Below are 21643 nucleotides of genomic sequence, written 5' to 3' on the forward strand. Positions count from 1 at the left end.
ATGGGATGACCTGTTTTCTGAGAGAAACAGTAAGACTGCTGCACAGCTGCTTTAAGGAAGCACTGAAACGCAACATTACTATGCTGTATATTATCACATCACAATGCCTTCCTGCAGACAACTAAGCAATGCAACTGATCTGCTATGTTCTAGTTTTTCAAAGCAGACTATCTTTCCCATTAGTAAATAAAAACCAAGAACCATATTAAAGGAAGATCCATTACATTCACTTCTTAACCCTTAGAGCTGCCCTTTCTCAGCACAGAATTGCGCAGGAGTCTTTGGGCCATGAGAAATCTTAGCACACCTGCTAATAGCTACAGGTTTAAGCACATAAAATTCCCAGAGACTCGTGTCCCAAGTACCAGAGGCAAGGCTAGAAAGAATTTGGATTCACACATTTATTTACCTGATAGCCTCCTACTTGTGAAGGAGAGATGTAGAAAGCAGTACTTTGTATGCAAAAGTGACCGTCTCATGTTTCAGCTGAAAGCACACAGTCTTATGCATGATCAGGCATATTTTAAGGAAATTCATAAATGCTTAGCAGAGTCGAGTGCTTAATGGAAGGAGAAGCAATAGCATACCACATTGCATAGGTTGTCAGGACAGAACTGTTTCATAGGCTTTTCCAGTCACTCTATTGCCTTTCAGCTTCACACTTACGAAACTGAAAACTACATATACCTATGATAACATGGTATAAAAAAAAAAACAAACGAAAACACAGACTATTCTACAAGCACCATTTAAACCTCCAAAGGAACTTTTTTTTTTTTGAAGCTCAAACTCATACATCCAAATTGCCTTGGAGCATCCAGGTAAAACTCATTAATCTAATTATATTAGCATTCTAAATTAAATGGGATAAAAGCATTAAAAAGCAACAGTTACTGGCACTCAGAAAAAAACTCCAAGGAAGCATTTTGTACAGATGCATGAGGCCTTTTTTGTTATTTACGATCCATGTACCAAATCTATTAGAGCAGGTCAAGGCTGTAGCAACTGTATGTTATGGAGCTGTCCCAGTGCAAGAAGAGGTGAACATGCAGACATTCCTTGCGCAGTTGTATGTTCCACACAACAATCACAAATGCTCTAAAAGTAGTAGCCATGAGATGACTAAAGCAGTAACCGAAAAACAAAATGTCACTGAAGGAAATGTCCCTATTCTCACTTATTCAAAGAGATCTCCATCCAACACAGTCTCCTGGTAGAAGAGGAACAGAAAGATCTGCTGAGGATCTTTATTTTATTTAAAAATAAAATAATTTTTTAAATTCCCCAAAAAAGGGGGGCAGAAATCAGCATATATAAGTAACTGCTGTTTTCAAAGAACTTACTAACTTCACTGGAAAGCACAAAGTAAAAGCTAATAGGGTACTTCCTTCAGATTTGTGGGTGGAAGAAGAAAGCAGTAGGTTCAAACAGCTTCCCATGACCATAAGAAAAAAGACAGTATTTTATGTGGTCAACAAAACAAGCCATCAGCAAGCCATTAAGGTCCATATTCAAAAACATTTTTATTCAAGAAAGGCAGAAATGCAGTTAGGTTTTATGTAAGAACTTAAACCTTGCTTTGGTAAGGAAAAATTAACGTCAACTTAAAATTAAATATACCATCTAAGTGAACCAAATAATTGCAAAGTGTTTGTACTCAGAAAAAGATGTCTCCAAAAAATATTATTTTTGTTGCCATATTATCCAATGCAAAGTAAACCAAAAAGTTGCCACAGAACTCAGAGTTCGGAAAACTTCTAAATTTTTTCCTTCTTTGTACTTGATTGTGTATATCTTTAGCAGTAGGCCAAAGGTGTCACAGAAACAGACATGCAGGATAAATATCTTCATGACAAACAGAATTGTCAGAAATATAACATCCTGTAAGATAGATTTTTACAGTAAGAGCTCCCTTGAGCAAAGCGGGTGAGTTAAAATTCAATTATTATTAAAGTACATCAAGCTGTTATCATTTCAGGCAGTTCCCTTTGCTCCAAATATTCCTCTATTAAGTAAGCCATAAAAGGCTTGCTTACAGAATATTTCTGAGTTTTATATGTTAACATGAGAGATTAAAAAAAAACTTTTCCAAGACCTACATATTAAATCTCCCACAGAAATCAGTAAGTGGAAGTGAAATACAGTCAAGGACCATCTTTACTACTATGTGAGTGTCTTCTTGTTTATCAGACACAGGAAGAGGGATTAATGAAGAAGAGTTGGCATGACAAAAACAGAGTGCTTAGCACTGGTTTAATTTGTTATTTAGACTATATCGTTGAAGTTCAAAAGTTTATTAAAAATCCCTCTTGAAAGTAAAACATTTTATACATAACAGAAGTATAATAAATATTTCATATTAATGATCTACTTACTAGTGAACTGCCCCTTAACTGTTTCCAAAATATGATTTTCAATTGTATGCTTCACAAATACCTGGAACTGCAGTCTAGCTTATCAGAAAGTATAACAAATGCATGCAATTAAAAAAAATATATTACGAGAACCATTTTATTACAGTATAGAATGCTATTTTCATCATAAAATGGACAAAAATTCTGAATGAAATGAACTAAAAACCAAGAACCCCCATAATGTAAAGGCAATCAATGAATATATTTATCTTAAAAAAAGTGACATGCAGTACATTTGAAGTTTTATTGATGGGAACGCAAATATAACCATGGCATATCACAAAAACAGTTTGTAACATTTCATTATGAGCAGTTCCTTAAAAACATCTGCAATCATTTGTAACAGCTGCACTTAGTATTTGAATCCTTGTAACTTCAATCAATTCTAGTAGCCTACTGCAGATGGTTATTAAAATAACCCATGTCACAATTTACAGTAAAAAATGCCAGAAATACCTACTGTTCGCAGGTGCCAAATTTTAAGGATTTCATACAGCTTTATTTCAGGAAGTGCTGAGTATTCTTCCTCAGGAATATACATTTTACCACTTGCTTAAAAGTTGTCTTCCCCAAAAAAACACAGGGGCACTTCTTGATGGCTAATTATCAACTATAACTAAAATGAATGCAGATGCTTATTATTTACACATTTTTGGTTTAAAATATGCTCTCCAGTCACCGAGATTCAATTTAATTTATGGATGTGCATTACCTGAGGTACTATGTTATCTAATGCATTTTTCCTGGAAGTGACACTAAAAGGAAACAAATCAACACAGAATATTTAGCTGAACTGGCTGTATTCTTCAAGTCTTTCTTCTTTTCCAAGATCTCATATACCTACTAACAAAACTTGTGAGAACACCATACATCTTTTATTTATCTCTCATGTCTTCATTGCTTGGATCTGATCTGTTAATAAAAAGAGAGAGCTAGTATTAAATACACGTAAGATGAAATATTGTTTTATTTCGCTTTTTGAAAACATAGCCCAGTATGTCCAAATTATGGAACTACATCAACAGATACTTTGGTGTAGTTAAAATAATGGGGCACAATCCAGTTCGAGTTGTTTTCAGTTTTCTCTCACAACCACTTCTGAAATTCCTCCACAACCAAGTAGTTTTCCTCAAATATAGCTAATTAAACAGGAAGAACCATCTACATAATTTTTACCCTTTACAAGCTTAAGGTAAAGGATGAGAACAAGGTCTGAGAGCTGTGAAGTACACATTTCAGTTCCTAGCGTGCATTTCAGCTTCCACATAACTACACTAGAATTAACTCCCTGACAGCAATGAACACCAAAGGATTTAAAGTTTGTTTTTGCATAATTCACATGGAAACATCCTTGCTCTCAGTAACCACACTTCTCCATACTGAGAGCCTGATTGCCACTTCCAAATTCACTTCAAAGATTTTCTTAGTTAGCATAAATATACTGCATCCCCATTATAATATGGGGAAGTCAGCACAATTTAATTAAAAGCAGTAGTAGGGAATGACAGCTGTGTTTAGTGCGACATGAGACAGGTTCGTTTTACCCTACTGATGATATGGTGTTGCAATAGAAATCCACATTACAAAATGAGAAAATAAGCAATCTCAACTCTTGCTGAGGAAAAAAAGGCAAAACCTGATCCCTCCTGAAACCAGGGAAGCTATGAGTCTGCAAAAGACCTACAATGGATCTGCAAAAAGTAACTAAGAAAAGGATGGTTGTTGAGAAAAAAAAACATTCATTAACCAGGTGTCTGTTCCTCCACGTAAGTTTATGACACTTGTGATTTAGAGACCAATGTAACAGAGTTCTTCCAACTTTTCTCCTCCAGTGCTCTAGCAATGGGCAAGAGAATCATAGTAGAAATTGAAATGAAATTTTCATCCACTGAAAGCGTAACTGCCAAACCACACATGCTTAGGTGACAATTCAGTTTAAACCTAACCCCACTTAAGCTTTTAGGGTACACTGAGATGGGAGTTAATCAGAATTCTTTTTAGGTAAAACCCATCCAAGAAGAATTTCAGCTCAGAAAATGATAGCTATTCACTCTCACAGATAGCTAAAATTCTTAAAGAGCTATACAAGTGAGTGACAGCATCATCATCATATTTCATCAGAAAATATTTAGATAAACATTTGAGAACCTCTTTAAGTAGCTTGAAGCTACATACAAAATCATCAACTCCAACTTTGGACTGAAACTTAGAAGTTTTCTCAAAGACAAGTGGAGACCCTGGAAATCACAGGAAGTTATCACGGAATCAGAACTATGCCTAAAATTAGGAAATTGTATTATATTTGGAATCTACTCTCTGTAATGAAATACAGCAGTGAAGGAAGCTCAGTAGTAAGGTGCTGCTTCTCTACTACAGAACTCTTTTAGATGGTGGAAGATGCATCCGTTTCTCAGTAAGGCAGTCAATCTCTTTGTAAAAGCTATTTTTAGTGAGTATACCTTCATCTGAAAACATGACCAAATGTTTTTTGTATTCTGTACTAGTGTAGTAAAACCAACTATCTCCTTCTAATTAACAGAAAGGATTCTATGTAGAAAGGACAGTCTGGTATCCATGGACACGAGGGATAATGTTAATCAGGTAGAATGTCTGATACTACTTAGCTACACCTTTGAAGGAAATTTGGTGGCATTAACTCTGGGACATTGCTGACATCTAGTGGCTATCAAAGCACAGAACACGTCAATCTAGACAAACCTTGCACAGCACTTTGCTCTCAGACTCAGATTATTCTCCACTATCTAATACACTCACAATGTAAGCAATGTACTTAGATTGAGGGCACTAAAATTAGAACAATACCACACTTCACTATTCTAAACATTTAGCAGTACATGGGAGGACCATAGAGACCCAATCCTTACCAATACACAACATAAGGAAATAACACAGCAACCACACCAAGTTTGCAATTAAAAAATGTGTATGCAATACATCATATAAGCCAGATCTGTTATTTTATATGTGGTTATGAGTGTCTGAATATGCTAGGATCTTTACAATGTAAGCAGTTTTTCTGGGGGCTGTACATCAAAAAAAAAAATCAAAATCAAAATCAGGGTATTTGTTTCTAGCCTGCTTATTCACCATTTCCAAATGCTTAACAACAAGATACAGAAATCTGGAACAGGCCAGTAAGAATAAATTAAAGAACAAACTGAGCTACCACTATACAAATTAAAGTTCTGGAACATCAGGTATTATTATTGTCTAAAAGAAAGTTTTGCGCTGTTTCAAGAGTATGTATTAACATTTCATAGTACACACTTTTAGCAGAGAACTAACATGCTGTTTGCATGCACGTTAAGGAGAAAAATGAAAGGGAAGTATGAGATAGAGCATCAGTACTCACTGTGTGATTTGATCTGACAGCAGAAATGGACAGAAAGAAAACAAAGGAAATAAAGAAAAAAAACTTACAAAATGAAAAGAGTTTAACAGAATGAGAATAGAGCAAGAGAATTACATATTGTATACCTTGGAGCCAATCCACACCATCCTGTAAACCTTCTCCTTTAAGAGCATCACTGGCACTGAAAGCAACAAATCAAATTATGAAGACATTGTAATAATACCAGTTTCAAACAACTCATCACTATACCTGTAATTTACAGAACAGCAAAGCAGCATGTACGCTTAAGTTTTCTGTGCCTGGAGAAGACTGCTTCTCAAATGATTAATTCTACAGTACCTTCCCAATATAAGAACATTTCAAGATGTGATTTTAGTTTTGAGTAACTACTACAGTTCTGAGACAGGGGAATCATTCTTAGAACATGAGGGGCTCTTGAAGACCTCCCACGAGGCAGCCGTATTGTTCTGCTGCAGATACACTTCAATAACGCCCTCTGAAAATGCTATAAAACATATGTTTTCTGTCCAAAAGACCAAAGTAGCACCTTCCTTCCTCCCACACAGTTCCTATACAAAGCAAAGGTGCTGGAGTACTGGAGGAAACAAGTACTGTACACTGTGAATACGCACTTCTTCTAACAGCCACCCTAGGACTGTCTGTTTACATTAGGCCACAATGAGAACAGTGTGAATTTACCCTTTGAATCACAGGGGTACAACTGTTTAAGGCCCCTCATTCAGCAGCTTATGAAAATTAACACAGCAGTGAATCTACACTGCTTTGTGGTTATCTATACAATTATTTCTCAAGGAGCTTGGGAATTCATTGGTGTAAAGCAACAATCCCAAAACAATGCCCAGGTAATCAAGTTAATTATTAAAGGGCCTAAAATGAAAATCTCAGTTTTCAGCAGCATTTAGCTGCTGATATCAATTTTAGTTTACAATATATGAGCTTTTGTAAGCTAAAAATCTAACTTCTGTAAAGAACTTCTGAGCAGAAAGGGTTTTTTCCCCTGTCAACATGGACACAATTCTTTTATTTATAGGAAAGCTTTACATCCTTCAGAAAGAAAATAGGATAGTTCTTAAAACTAAAAAAAAACCCTCAGACGTTATGTGGTGCAATACTGTCTCTCTGAATTCCCACAGGAACAGCTTACTAAGGGATCTTTTAACAGCAGCACCTGGAGAGTGAGAGAAAACAACTCTAAAGGCTTTGCTGTTGATATTATTTATCCCGCAAGACAATCCAGCAGCAACACGGATGGCAATTCCACACAATTTCCCAGCAAAAAATAGGCGCAGCTACTCTTCTGATAAGAACATTGCTTTTCAATTTCACTGAAGTTCTCGATTTCATTATTTGGGTAACAGTTCTCTTGCGAAAATTTTCTACTCACAGTCTACATGAATGCATTGTATCGTGCCTATAAAATGTATTTCATAGCAAGTATTGTAATGTTTCCACTCATTCCACATACGGGAGCCCAGCATTTTATCTGGTAGATTTAGTTTTGTCTTACATAATACTGAGTGGCATGATAGAACTAAAACATGAATACAAATTGTCACCAATAAAAGAGTAAAAATAAAAATAAAATGAAAGATTACCAGATATGCCAGGGCTTGTCTTTGATGTTTTCTAATGACAATAACTGAGATACTTTCACAGATGATATTGCATCCCTGAGGTCCATCTTGTTAGCAAAGAACAGAATAGGCAGTCGACGGTGCTTAATATCTAGGCACAAGCAGAAATAGAAGAACCATGACAATATGCAACACAATCTCTGCAAGTAACAAACTACAAACAATACAAGAAGGTATTCTGCTCACCTGCAACTGCAATTCTTTGAAGGTTGTATCCTACCAAGATGCACACTGTTGGGTCACATGGCCTCTGATGCGTGCTTCAAGAAAGCTCAAACTTTCTGGTAGGCTTTGGGATCTCCCCCTACCTTATACATATATTTAAAGCTGTAGGTAGAAGTTGCTGGTGAAGCTAAGGAACAGGAGTTCAAGCAATTTTCTACAAATACTGTGTGCCTCTGTTTAGCGAAGATTGGATGTGTAAAGTGACCAGAAAAATTAATTGCATTCCTTCATATCCTCCCAAAAGTAGATGCATATGAGTAGTCTGCACTATTTTTTAGCATCCTGGAGTACATCCACGACTTTCTTTAAAATTCATAAAATAATAAAAGATGCAGACATCAGGACATCCCTTATCTGACCTTCACTTGAACAAAGACTTCTCTTCCAGAAGCTCTTCGTAGTTAATAGTGGGAACCATAGTCCAAACCAAGGACCCTGATACACTGCTAGTTTCTGGTGTATTTATACATGCAACAGCCTCGCTGATTACCATGAAAGGCTAAAGAGTCATTGCAACGAAACAAAGCATACATCTGCCAGGTTGAAGAGAATAAAGCTGGCAAAAAATTACTAGTATCAGTGCCAGCTACAGAAATTGTTCCACATTATTTAAAAAGATTAATTGTGGGATTTGGGAAAATTTGGATTTGAATCAACCCATAAATTTTTCATGGGAAAAGATCTTTAAAAATAAAACTGATGAAAATTACCATAGAGATGCTTCTTAGAATAGTAAAGTGAAGAGGTTGTTTCCCATAGGAAACAAGTTAAGGTTTTATTCAGAACCTCCAAACAAGTCAGCTGACCCTGCTGGGAAGGGTGGCAGAACATCTTTAAAAAAAAAAAAAAAAAACCCACAACTCTAACACTGAAATGAATTGAACTTCTTAATTATGCTTTTACTGAACCTTCCCACAAATCCAGGGGAGATACTACTACTACAACCATACTCAGAGATCGTGAGTGCTCAACAAAACGCTGATGTTTTCACAACTGTTTACCCTACCTGGAACTACTTTTTCCTCTAACATGAATCAAAGGCCTTAAAATAGAAGCACAGAAAGAATACAATTAAATTTCTGTTTTGATTCCAAAATTTTGATTAGTTGAATAGATTTTGTGTCTCCCAACTGATACTTTTACAGTAACCTAAAGTACAGTTAAATGAACTCTCGCACTCACAGGTTGCAGTTTATGGATATATTGGAACCACAGAAGTTTGTTAACATCACATACGCAGATAGCCAAGTTTACCAAGGAGCTCTCACTGTAGTTTTCTTTTTCATTAAGTACTTGAAAATGGGTACCTACCCACATAGACTCATAAATGCACACTTAAAGATGTTTGCTAAATAAACTGACAAACAGACGCATTTTTTCCTACTTTATTGTTTCCTACTATAAATTTCCCCTTCCCCCCATCTTTTTGCAGTTATTGATGGAAAGCTAACATTTGCTTGTTGCAATAAGTTATAAGATAACACGTTAAAAAAAAAAAGACAGACACTAGAGACATGCAATGTGTAATTTTATACAAAGCATTTCAAACGTATAGAAATTTCATTTTATTTTAGAAGCATGTGCTGGAGGTCAAGTGACCCAAGAGTCAACGTCTGACTAGGTAATCTACTAGGTATCTAATGAGGGTGATCTTGCAAAATGCTGAAGTAATAAGGTAACAGTGATCATTAAACAAGCTGTTATTTGTAGCGTGCACAGTCCACTATCAGAAGTAGTAGTTTTGATCTTCAGAACAATCCCCGCTAGTATAACTTCTACCACCATTAATGCTTTACATTTCACATTCCCTTTCACCTGACCACTTCAGGCAAAGCCTGTTTTACTGAAGGATTGCTAAGATTTTCAGGGACGGGAATCTATTCAATGTTACTACCCAGCATCCACTTAAACTGTAAGCGTGTTCATTTAAACCACTAGAGGGGGATCACAGAGGCAGAAGCACAGAAGGGGAGAAAACAGGGCATGTAGAAGAAGGGTGGAACAACAGTAATGCAAATACAAATATTGCTGTAGTAAAACAGTTATAGATTGATTTGGTTAATAGCTACTTTTATCAAAAATTATTCCCTTTGGCTCTCTTGAATTAAGACCTGTCAAAATTCCAAAGGATAAAATAGGAACACTACTGCTGCATTTCACCCGAGCTGCCCCAAGGCAAAAATACAATAGCGCCCTTCCTTGGTGCTGGGGAATACACCAGGTGGCCACAGCCACCATCTTTGAGAATGAAAAAACATAAGCGTATCAAAAGCTGAAGAGTGCTGACCTACTAGATCAGTATTTGTAACCTGTTAATACCTAAATACTATACCCAAAATTGCAAATCCTCAGCCTTAATGCTTTTTACTCTTTTGTGTTATAATAAAGCTCTACATACTGAAGTTTTGTCTACCTCCTATCCTTATTCTTATGTGGCTTCCCTTGTATCAACAGAATCACCTGTTTACCAGTGTGGTTAATACCTGCTTTGTTAGGGTTCCCTGATCCTTACATAATCCACCTGCAGCCCTCGGTTCACCTCCTCCCTCCCCTTGAACTTTGCAAGCCTGTCCTTTCAGTGTCTACGCTCAAAGGGGCCCATTCCTCTGAAGGTGAGATGATGAGGGCCCAGTCAGCTCACATATGAGCTCATCAGTAAAGATGCTGTAGCTGAGCATGTATTATATGCAGCCTGCATGGAAAAGGAAACAATAGCAATATGATTGGCTCCTATCTCACAATACTATTCTTGGTTAGAAATATAGAAGTATTTCTCTTTTCTTGCTTCTAGTACTGTAACCCCACAAGTTAAGGCTCTACCAGTTTAATAAATACGAAATTGCAGTATGATTTCACTTTTAAATTTCCTGCATGTAGTTTTACGCTCTGGCTACTCAGAACAGCTACTACAGTGCTGAAAGTCAATCAAAATTGCACATTGCTTATAAATACATAATTTGATTCCAATAGTGTTGGCCATATGGAAAGGCAAAGAAGGGAAGAGTTGACTGATCTCAAAACTTATCTAAGAGAATACAGCCCCATAGGAAAAAAAAAAAAAAAAAAAAAAAGTGAAATCCCCTAAAACTAAATGCCTCACCATGAATCTTCTCACATTCTGTCCTGCCCCACGTATCCTCTTATAGGCAATTGAAACTGACTGGTATAACTACCCTGGTATCCTTACTTCCAGCTATCTTGCAATAGTAATAAGATAAGATCATGAAGATAAAAAAAAAAATAAAATTTACATTAAAGGAACTAGTCTTCATGGAAAAATTTAGACAAGGGAATTTTGTGTATGTTAGTCACTGTATACAGGCTCTCCAGCTTCCAAAAGGTCTAACAACTATTCTTCAAACTAGCACAACTTTTGTTCTATGTTGATTAAGAAGGAAGTCCAAGAAGAAGCAATCCAACAAAATGCAGCCAACTGACAATCAGTTTGTAAGTCGGAATAGGTATATTAAAAACAAAACACACTTATCCAGGGCTATTTTTCTCATTCTAGTATTCATGAACGTCTAAAATATTTATAAAATATTCAGAATGCAGAATGTGTCAGTTAATAAGAGCTGTTCTTACAACAACATAACGAATATGGAGACACAAGGGGAAAAAAGCCTCCTCACCTGGATGATTCAGAAGAGTGTCAAGTTCTTCTTTGGCCACAACCATTCTTAATTTGTCACTGCTATCAATGACAAAAATAATGGCTTGGCCTTCTCTGCATAACATAAAAAGAGCAAAGAGGCAAATTATAGGTTCTCTTAAACTGTGATTAAGAAAAGGCTTCAGAAGAAACACCAAAAAAGCAAACAAACCTGTTTTTTCTTCTAATTTCTGTTATTTGCCATTAACATTTGAATCCAGCCCTATTTCTGAAATTCAACCTTTTGACAACCTGCACACATTTTTTTAGACTTGAGATTGTTAGCTACATGACTCTTCCAAGGTTCAATGTACACAACAGCCTCTTCAGAAATCATGATTTCACCACTGAGACTGAAAAGTGAACTCTGAAAACATAACTGACTGCTATGCTGACAGTGCGGTCACAAAGTAAACCTGTAGGTAGCTTTTTGTAAAAATCCTTTGTTTCCTACACTAAAACAACTTTATTTATAATTTTTCTTTTAAAATTGAAGTTGATTTTATTTTTAAAGAAAAACAGCTGTTTAACAAACAGGCACATGCAGATTAACTTTCACAAAAGTCTGCATAAATAGGATTTTATTTTTTTTTTTTTTAAACTTTTTAAAAACAGGTACAAACTTTCTACTATTGCAAATTATCAAGACATTTTGCTGGCAAAATGACCACTGTCAAAATGTAAATGTGCCATTCAACTCCTGTTTTCAGCATATTATTTATAATTCATATTTCATTTATTGAAACTTATTTGAAATCAAAATAAAGTCCGATCAATTCAGAAGAACAGCTATAGGAGATGCACAAAAGGTATTCTTAATTTACATGTTAATGTCATAGTTATTTGTCCTTTTTCTCTGAGAGACAATTAAAGGTACTTCCTCACCCGCCAACCATACCCCTCAGTACTATCTTACAGACAAAAACCCCATCAACAAAACAAAACAAACAAAAACGAGTCACCACTGACAAAAAGAAATATCTTGACCAGTCTAAGACTGCAGGAGAACATCCATTATTTTGTGAAATACAGAAGAACTTGAATAGTAAACAAAAAAAAAGACTTTGACTGTTTCAGCTAATAATCAAAAGGTTTGAGTGTACAATGCTAGGAAACGGAGTCCTAGCATGCATTTACTAACACAAAATAACTTCACAAACAGGTAGCAGTGACAGGAACACAACATAAATTTACAAATAATTAAGACACCTGTCTTTTGGGGACAACCTGGAAGATAGGTTCAAGCCAAGTATAAGGGCAAACTTTAAGTACTTTGAAGCAACTACTTCAACACAGATATTTGATCTGAATTAACTGACATTTTGCTGTTCTTATAAAGTTAAATCTAGCTTAACTTTGTAAACTAAACAGTACTTAATTATTTTATATTATTTTTAGCAGAAGTTAATCTTCAGTATTTGACTGCAGGAACAGAAGTGGATACAAGTGTACTTTTCACTGTCAGCATTAACTAAGAAACTCCTTTCCCATTAACATTAAAAAAGCAGTTTGTGGCACACAAGGAGTAATTTACTGCATTAAATACATTAGACAGAAAAATCATTTGCTTATGAAACACTCAGCTAGCATTCTGAGTGCAGCCTAAGGGCATCAGCCATTGAAATCTAAAAGTTTTGGGAAACAGACACCTAACGCTCTTGAAAGCGATGCCCACACAAGTCTTCAAATTGTTAACACAATTTTGATGGAACAAAGATGAAGTGTTAATCCTTAGTTACAGAATACTATGAGATTTATCACACTTAATACTAATTGAATATTTAAATGATATTATAATCTCCTGAATGAAGAACACAAGCTGTTTCTGTGTGATATAATAATGTTCACCTTCTGTTGATCAGTAACAGGTATTACAGAATGCCAATGAAACAACAGAAAAAGCTTCAAGTTTCATCAGAAGCTAGAAAAATAGACAATAGTATCTATTACCAGTAAGTCAATACTTGGAGCAGTGCATCCAGCTCTGGGGCCCCTATTACAAGAGACGTGGACCTACTAGAGCAGGTCCAGGGAGTACCCACAAAGATGCTCAGAGGGCTGAAGCACCTCTTCTGTGAAGACAGGTTGGGGTTGTTTAGCCTAGAAAAGGCTCCAGAGAAACCTTAGAGCAGCCTTCCAGTATTTAAAGGGGGCCTACGGGAAAGATGAGGAGATACTCTTTACTAGGGTGTGTAGTGACAGGACAAGGGGTAACTGCTTTAAACTAGAATACTAGTTAAACTAGATTTAGATTACCTATAAGGAAGAAATTCTTCACTCAGAAGAGTGAAGGTCCTGACACAGGCTGCCCACAGAAGCTGCGGATGCCCCATCCCTGGAGGTGTTCAAGGCTGGATGGGGCTTTGGGCAACCTGGTCTGGTGGGAGGGGTCCCTGTCCATTGCAGCAGGGTTCTAACTGAACGGATCTTTAAGGTGCCTTTCTACCCAAACCATTCTGTGATTCTATGAGAACCATAATGTTATAAAATCCTACATCCTACTTCATAATTTTGAGACATAATTTTCATAATTTTGTGACATTTGAGAATACTTGATCAAATTCTTAGTTTATGTGTGTCACCTCATCCTCTGAGGCTCCTCACATATTGAAGAAATAAAAAAGGCAACCCTCAGCCACCAACCAATATCTTTTGGCTCTTAAAAGTCTCTTACTGAAGAGCAGAAAAGTAAGAGACCTAATTTATCTTGGTACTTTCTTACAGGGTTTTTTTGTTTTTGTTTTTAAATCTTACCTGTAGCACACTCCTCCAATCTTTGAGATAACAAGATGTCCCCAAAAGTATGATAATTAAGAGCATATCAATTCGTTTTAAAGTAGTTGTACCTAACCAGACCAACCTCCTATCAAACACCAGGCACAGTTCTTCTCTAACTCATTTCTAAGCACTAGGTATTATTAGACTTCCATCTATACAATGTACATGCCCGCTAATATGAACAGCAATGCTTTAAAACAAATAATAGGCTTACTTGTAGTAATGTTCCCAGAGGTTTCTGTATCTGCCTTGGCCTGACATATCAAACACTGTGAAAGACAAACTGTAAAGAAAAGAAAATCAGCCACAAAGAACAAAACCAAAACCAAACCATTTACTTTGCTACCCTGACAGAAAGAGCCAGATCAACTTGAATCCCAACTATCTGTGAATGATTCCAAAAGGAACTTTGGCTGCTGTATCTGCCGTCAAAACTATCCCACCCAGCTTTGTGGTCTTATCATAGAAATACTTCACAACAGAAGAAATGTTTATTCTCTGCAAAAAGAACTAAATCAATTACAGAAAGTTGTACTGAATACAAAATAAGCTCGCATTCAGCCTCTCTTTTGATCACATTATCATTGAATGTTGTTTACAATGTTGAATATATAAAATTTGGAAGAGCCATGACTTAAAATGCACATCCTGTCTTAAATTCTGTCCTTAGACAGGCATCAACAGCATCAAAAACATTCTGTAGGCTGAACTTTAAAAAACCCAATAACTAAAAACAAACAAACAAACAAAAAAACACACCCTGCTCTCCCTTCAGAGAAGCATCACATTCTGGCACTAACAGGTTTCTGCAGGTGACCAAGCTACAAAGGACAGTCTCTGCGACTTTGAGATTTCACACAAATGCTAAACACAAGGTCAACTTCCAGAACATGACAAGAAAACTCTGATCTGCTTCTGAAATGTTTACAGAGGCAACACTGAAAGCAATACTAGGTTTTTCTATTTTGGGTAGTCCCACATAGCTTCCAGAGTGGAAGCAATATCAAAATGAGGAGGTCTCAAAACATTCTTTCCAGTCTATATCCAGACATTACCAGGTTCTAGACCAGCTGCCCTGCCACGTAAAAAAGTTCTTAACAACTCCAAAACAAGGTTTTGATTGTAATACTAGAACTTTTTTTTTGGTTAAACATTCTACATTTTATAATCGCAGGTCACTTCTCCTGTTACAGGACTAGAATAAAGGAAAGTAATATAAATGGATTTACATTCTCACACACCCAAACCTGTCTTATGTGCTTTACTGAGACAGAATACAGCTGTGAGCCTCCTGGAAAAACAGGAACCCCATCAATCCCATATGTCAGCTCAAGGAGGAAACAATTGTCTTGCAGACTGACTGCACCCATTAAAAATACACAATGAAGGTTACAAAATAATAAACTAGTATCTAATGTTACCTGTTTGAAACATTTTTGCCTCACCATATCTCTTACATACATCCTAGCTTTCCTAACATCTTGGCCTTCACTCAGCCAATAATTTGTTCCTTTCCTGACCTTTGCCCCTGACATCTTTCCATTGCTAAGGCTGTAACCACCATTTTTCATTTAATGAGATTAGACAGCAATCTCCTCAGAGTCTCTCCAGTGAGAGTGCTTATCGGAATACAGGTTGCCACCTAAGTAACTGCCTGTCCTCAAGACTGTAACAGTGTCCCAGTCTGAAACAGTTAAGAAAGAAATCAGATGCTCATAACACACTACTGCAAAGCTTTTATTACCAAAAAATTAAAAAAAATACTTTACATATATAGTTTTATAGCAGTGCAAAACACGGAATATATTTTAACACTGTCAGTCCGGAATTGCAGCTAAGACACCTGGATGCTACAATACTGCAGCAGGCTACATAACACTTCAATACGCCAGCACACCATTATGCTCGGTTACATTATACTACAAATGTGATGCAAGTCCAACTGTTGTACACTATTACCGTTAAAAGGGAAAAAATTAAAGAAACTGCTACCTGGATGTCTTGAATTTCTCTATACTGAATCCTATTGTTGGAACGATGTCCTGAGTTTGAGCCTATAATAGAAAGTACACATTTTTAAATCAAATTAGAAAACACATAAATATTGAAATATATTGGTAACATGAATATATTACACATCTATTTTTCCCAATACAAAATACAATATGCAAAAACACAATGCAATACAAAAGATTTTTTTATAAATCTACATACTATTTCTAAATAAATTCCCAGAAAAGCATAGTGAAAAACCTTGATTGTGAATTATTATCTAGGAAAAACAGTAGATACAATTGGACAAGAGCACTGAAGACATTTCATCCTTAAAAGTGAGATTACATTAGACTGTGTGTGTACATGTGGATGTTACCTAAGAAATAAAGATGAGATATGTTAATGTGACAGCTTGAAGACTATGACTGAGGTTAAAGTTCAAAATACTCGTGCACTCTTTACAACCACAAGGTCAGCACAAACAAGACTGCACAATGCCCAAAGCCTCTTTGACAGAAGAGGGTATACATACTTCTGTCTACATGTCAGACAAGCCGTACTCAACTTGTCTGGAAGGTTCTGTCTGAGGCTGGGAAGTGTACTGCAGACACTACGCAAGGGCCTAATCGTAGCTCTACTCAAACTACCCGATCACTGGAAGAATGGCCAAAACTTGAAGTGTTATTAATAGACCTGACTGGTAACCAGATTTACTGCTGAGCTAGTGAAGTAACCTCTCAGCTAAATCGGTACAACAGAATAATAGCTCCTTTCGGAAGTAAAAATACTGAGCAGGGAGAAAGGTTACGTTTAGATTACAGATCACATTTAGATTACAGAAGTCCTCAGATTATAGAGCTGAGAAAGTGATACACAATCCTTTCACAGACTTCCTAGAGCTCCTTATTAAAAACACTGTTATTCTTCCCATACAACTGAAACAAGCGTAGTTTATCCATCTACAGTTTTATTGTGAAAATGGTATTTCACCATCCTAAACGGTTTAGTCAGCAGTTCTTGTCAACTGGGAAAATCTGTGCAAAATAAATGTTAAAGAAATAATATCATCTCCTCTATTTCAAATGTATTTATGAGGCCCAGCAGATACAACCACAGGCAGGCAGAGCAACACTTCTAATTGCCAGGCAATTGATATATTGTTCCTACAGCAAAGCAGCACTTGCTCTTGAGAAGACTACACTGTTCTGAAGAATATCCAGAGCTGAAAATCATCTGTTGACTGAACTCACTAAAACCAATTTCATGAAGTCTGATCAAATGACATTTGTTGCACATTAGAGAATTTGCCAAGTCTTGCTAAGATAGGACTTATGCAAGTTGAATGCAAAGCCATCCTCCTAAAATATCACATGAAAAGAAAATATTCAGAAGTAAATTCTCATTACATGACTTACTGTAAAGCAAAGGAGAAAAATTCTATTTAATCAAGTTAATCCCTCAGGACCTTCTTTTATATCTATCCCTGTGATAAATCTTAAAGTCAGTATTTAGCTCTAGTTAGGACACCTTTACTAAGGTGATCCTGACATAAAAACCCTGCTACAGGGAAGGTTTCAAAAATTGTATGTGTGTATATATAAATATATACACACACACATATATAATGGTGCATATGTATGTATATGTATGTATAGATATTATATACATATATATAATTTTTTCTGTTACAAATTGCAGCAATTCCCCCAAATGACTGGCAACAGACAGTAAGCAATTTTATAGTTTTCATTTATAAATTTATTTCATTCTCATTAGAATACTAATTCCAATGAATAAAAGGCTCTTTTACTGAGTTACATTTTTAAACAATGCCCAGTGGTACTCTTCAAAAAAATAAAAATCAACGGAATTTAAAAAACAAAATCTGTGTCCTGATATAAGCAACAAAAACCCACTATATTCCAAATGCATATAACCAAGATGCACAAGCCTTATCTCAGCCATCACAAACCCCTCTTTACTGAGTGATCTTAAAAGATGTGCCATGTTAACACTGTTTTTGGTAAATGTTTTCATAACATGCACGTGGTTGCCGACATTTAGTTTTAGTTGGTTTGAAATTTGCAAAATGCATTCGTACCGCTGTACTAAATCAAAAAATTCTTCACATCTTTTTCATGATCACAATCAGTATAAAAGCGTGCAAAAACAGTTTAAACAGACATCAACTCTAGAGTAAAACATCAACAGTAAACTAAGTAGACTACTTACATTTGAAGGTTTAAGTTTATTTATGATTGTTGTTTTGCCACTATTGTCCAAACCAAGGCACAAAACATGAACCTCCTTCTTCTTCAGCCCAAGCCATCCTGCTAGCTTGTCAAACAGTCCCATGATTCTGGCTGAAATGCACAGCGATCACCTGTTGTTCAGAAAATCAGAGACGGGAACAGCCGTTGGAAAAGGGTTACATATACAGCAGCGCTAGCACAGTAGGTGGGCATGTGGATAAGAAGTCCTTAAACTTTTAAAAGGCCAGCACGAATAAGACACTGTCCAAACAGTGCCGCAGCAGGTTTGCTCGGTGTAATAAGCAAATGGTGTGTAAGCTGATTATAGCGAGGAAGCCCTGATGCTAAAGGAGATTGGTTGTTTATAGCCCTGCCGATGTAACACAGTGTCCTCGATTCACTGGGCAGCCACGCTGCCGGTGTCCCAAGCACACCAATAGAAGCACGAGGGCAACACCTCCTTACCTTCCGCTGAACGGACAGAAAGGAGGTAAAGTAGCTTTTACTTCAAGCTGTCAATAGTCCTGTCAGCCACTGTAATTTGTAAAACAAAGCAAAACAACATCTACCTTCTTCAGCACCTGCTACGTGATTTGCTGAACCCTGAAGTAAATAAAGCAACCTCTGTCAACTCAATTCAAACTGTAATTGTAATGGGCTTTGACGATATTAACACGTGGAAATTGAGAGCTCATGCACTACAAATAGAAACTGATTATAACGGGTTCAACAGACACAAAGGCAGGCAACATTCACCTGCACATCACATGGAAGCTGAACTCCTGCTCCTGTCCAGACACTGAAGTTACCTGGCAGTTGCATATTAGGAGGTACTTTCATCATGCTTTCCCGTGGGGCATTTGGCTGAACATGTTTTCAAAGGATAATAAACTTTGTCTAGCCTGAATAAAGTCCTTGGAGAAAATTTCAACAAACAGATAAAAGCAAACATGTGTGACACTTTCAATAATAAAGTATTTTATTAATGCCAGAGGAATTTCATGGAATGGCCAGGGTTGTTTTTTCTCTTAATAAAGAGAACACACAAACACTGGGTAGCTCAAACAGCAAGCTTTATTACCCCAGAAAGTTAGAAAGAAAATGATGAAAAAATATCACTTAAAGGCATTTGGTTGCACTTCTTCAGAGTGGCCAGGTATGCTACATGTTGTTGTCACCAGATTAAACAAGTCCAACATCAGTTATAGACTTTCCCTCAAATAAAAGTCATGAGTTTTCTTCTAACTCCCTTTATTTTATGCCCTACTACTTTATTATGCAAACAAGCATGAAAAGCAGATTAAGACTTAGTGTTTATTATCAAATTAACCTGACAACCCCCTGCTCCAAAACACATTACTTCCTAGTGCAATCAGGCCTCACACACACACACATATATATACATTCTAGAGGATGAGGTCCACAAAATGAAATAAACATAATGAAATTTTCAATAGGAAACCTCCAACTATTTCACATTTTTGATCTGACTTATGACAGCCTGTAACGTGGAGATCAGTCAAGTGTTAATTGGCTGAGTGCAGCAGTGGCCCTTCAAAACACATAACCTCAAGCACTGAAGCTTTAGAAAAGTTTCCAGATACAAAGTTCTGGTGAAGCACTACGGAAGTGCTAGCTTGCTAACCACAATTTGGCAAGCATGGAATATTGTGGAAGATGCTGAAGTAAGACTTCCGTAAGAACAAGAAATATATTTACATTTTTCCATTCCCAAATATTCCAGTCTATTTGAAACATCACCAACTCTTACAGTGAGCCAAACTAACTCAAAGCAAAGCGCTGCAGAACAACCTGCAGGCAGCAAGCTGCATCCCTCAGCTCGCGTGTACACCCCCTACCCTGCAGCGTGAGCGGACAAGGGACAGTTGCACCGGGGAGGTAAGAACCTCACAGGTACTCATACAACAGAAAAGGAGGAAATGCAAGAACTTAAAACGCTCCTAGGGCTTACAGCCTACATAAAGGGCATCAGACGTGCCTGCAACCCGCTGTTGCAATCACCAGCGCCCAGCTTAAGCAGCAACCCAGAGCCCTCACCGCACGCGTAGGTGCTGCCTGTGAGCTCCCGAGGCAGAGATGCGCACAGCAGAGCTGCAGGCCCCTTCTGAACTAGCCGGCGTTAAACCACCCCACCTAACCGACCTCAACTATTCACACTCAAGCGCTGCGATACCAAGGCTGCCCCGGCCACCGCAGAGGGCCCTTTATAGCTCAGCATCCCCGACAACTCAACGATAACATATATTTTCTATGCACAAGTCAACCCCCACCCCCAACCCGACGCCCCCGGCGCAGCACACACCTCGGCCCACAAAATGTCGGCCGGGCCCGGCCGCCGCCGCCGCTGTTGCCGTGGAAACCGCCGCCCCGCCCCGAAACGCCCCGAAACGGCCCCGCTCCTCCTGCAGCAGCTGCGCCGCTTCCGGCCGTTGGCCGGCAGCACCGCCCCGCCAGCCGGAGCCCCGCCCGCCTGCCGGCCCAACGGCCGTGGGCAGCCGTTAGGCGGGAGTGCCGTTAGGGACAGAGGGGCCGGGTGCTCACAGGAACGCGTGTTCCAGAGGGTGACTGGTAGACTATGTAGGGAAATAAGGCATAAACCCGCCTTTAAGTAGTTACAACAGCTGGGCTTTGAGAAGGCAGCAGGTGGTTTCGGCTGGACACAGCATACAGAAATACATTTTTTTTTTTTTTTTTTTTTGCAGTGCAGCTTAGTCCAGTCAGTTTCTGTTTCTAGGTCTGCTGTACACACTCAAAACTACTTAAATCCAAACAGCATTAAGTTTAAAGTAAAACACCCTCTTTCCTTCCACATGCCTATGCTTAAATGCCCTATTTATTTTCTGTTCTGTGAAAATGAGTACTGTGATTTCTTGTGCTGCTGCAGTCACCATGATCCCTCAGGCCACCATTAAAAAGCCTCATCAAGTTTTTAACTGGAGCACTGTCATGAGATTTCCTCGCTGTCTCACTTATGTTGAGGTACTTGTAGGACTTAAAAGATGGGTCATATTGTACTCCCCGTGTTCAGACTGGTAGCCTACACCGCAGACCTGAATGAGACCCTATGCGGTCAAGCAGAACTTGATGCAGGGAATACTCGCCATGCTACCCCATTGTTATTTCTCACAGATTGTCAGTGCAAGACAGCTAGCTGAAACAACTCAGTCACTCTCTCCCCTCACTACAATCTGATGTTTCTATAATTCCAGATATAAAACATTTATTTGGATTTGTGCTTCACTTTTGAACAGAAAGTAAGCAATGAGTGAGGGGTGGAT

General features: G+C 37.6%; 1 protein-coding gene across 2 annotated transcripts; it reads right to left on the reverse strand.

The window, feature by feature from the left end:
• Positions 1 to 1768: 1768 nt before the first annotated feature.
• On the reverse strand, positions 1769 to 20702 carry ARL6 (ARF like GTPase 6). Of its 2 annotated transcripts, XM_084287000.1 has the most exons (9): positions 20668 to 20702; positions 18325 to 18475; positions 16090 to 16151; positions 14312 to 14380; positions 11300 to 11394; positions 7404 to 7533; positions 5913 to 5968; positions 3255 to 3326; positions 1769 to 3169 (listed from the first exon to the last, which is right to left on the reverse strand). In XM_084287000.1, the coding sequence occupies exons 2-8, from the start codon at positions 18445 to 18447 to the stop codon at positions 3301 to 3303; spliced, it is 561 nt and encodes a 186-aa protein (XP_084143126.1). In that variant the 5' UTR covers positions 18448 to 18475; positions 20668 to 20702; the 3' UTR covers positions 1769 to 3169; positions 3255 to 3300. The 2 variants fall into 2 exon arrangements, with proteins under 2 accessions (XP_084143126.1, XP_084143125.1); XM_084286999.1 differs by having other exon boundaries at positions 1769 to 3326.
• Between the last annotated feature and the right edge of the window lie 941 nt (positions 20703 to 21643).

Source organism: Netta rufina (assembly GCF_964035555.1).
Source record: "Netta rufina genome assembly, chromosome: 1".
Taxonomy (NCBI): domain Eukaryota; kingdom Metazoa; phylum Chordata; class Aves; order Anseriformes; family Anatidae; genus Netta; species Netta rufina.

Coding starts and splice junctions, on each gene's coding strand:
- ARL6 (XM_084287000.1), bottom strand. CDS start 18,447: ATGGGACTGTTTGACAAGCTAGCAGGATGGCTTGGGCTGAAGAAGAAG. Junction 11,395..14,311: donor CTCTGGGAACATTACTACAA/GTAAGCCTATTA, acceptor TATGTTATGCAG/AGAAGGCCAAGCCATTATTT. Junction 3,327..5,912: donor TGGTGTGGATTGGCTCCAAG/GTATACAATATG, acceptor TTTTATTAACAG/ATCAGATCCAAGCAATGAAG.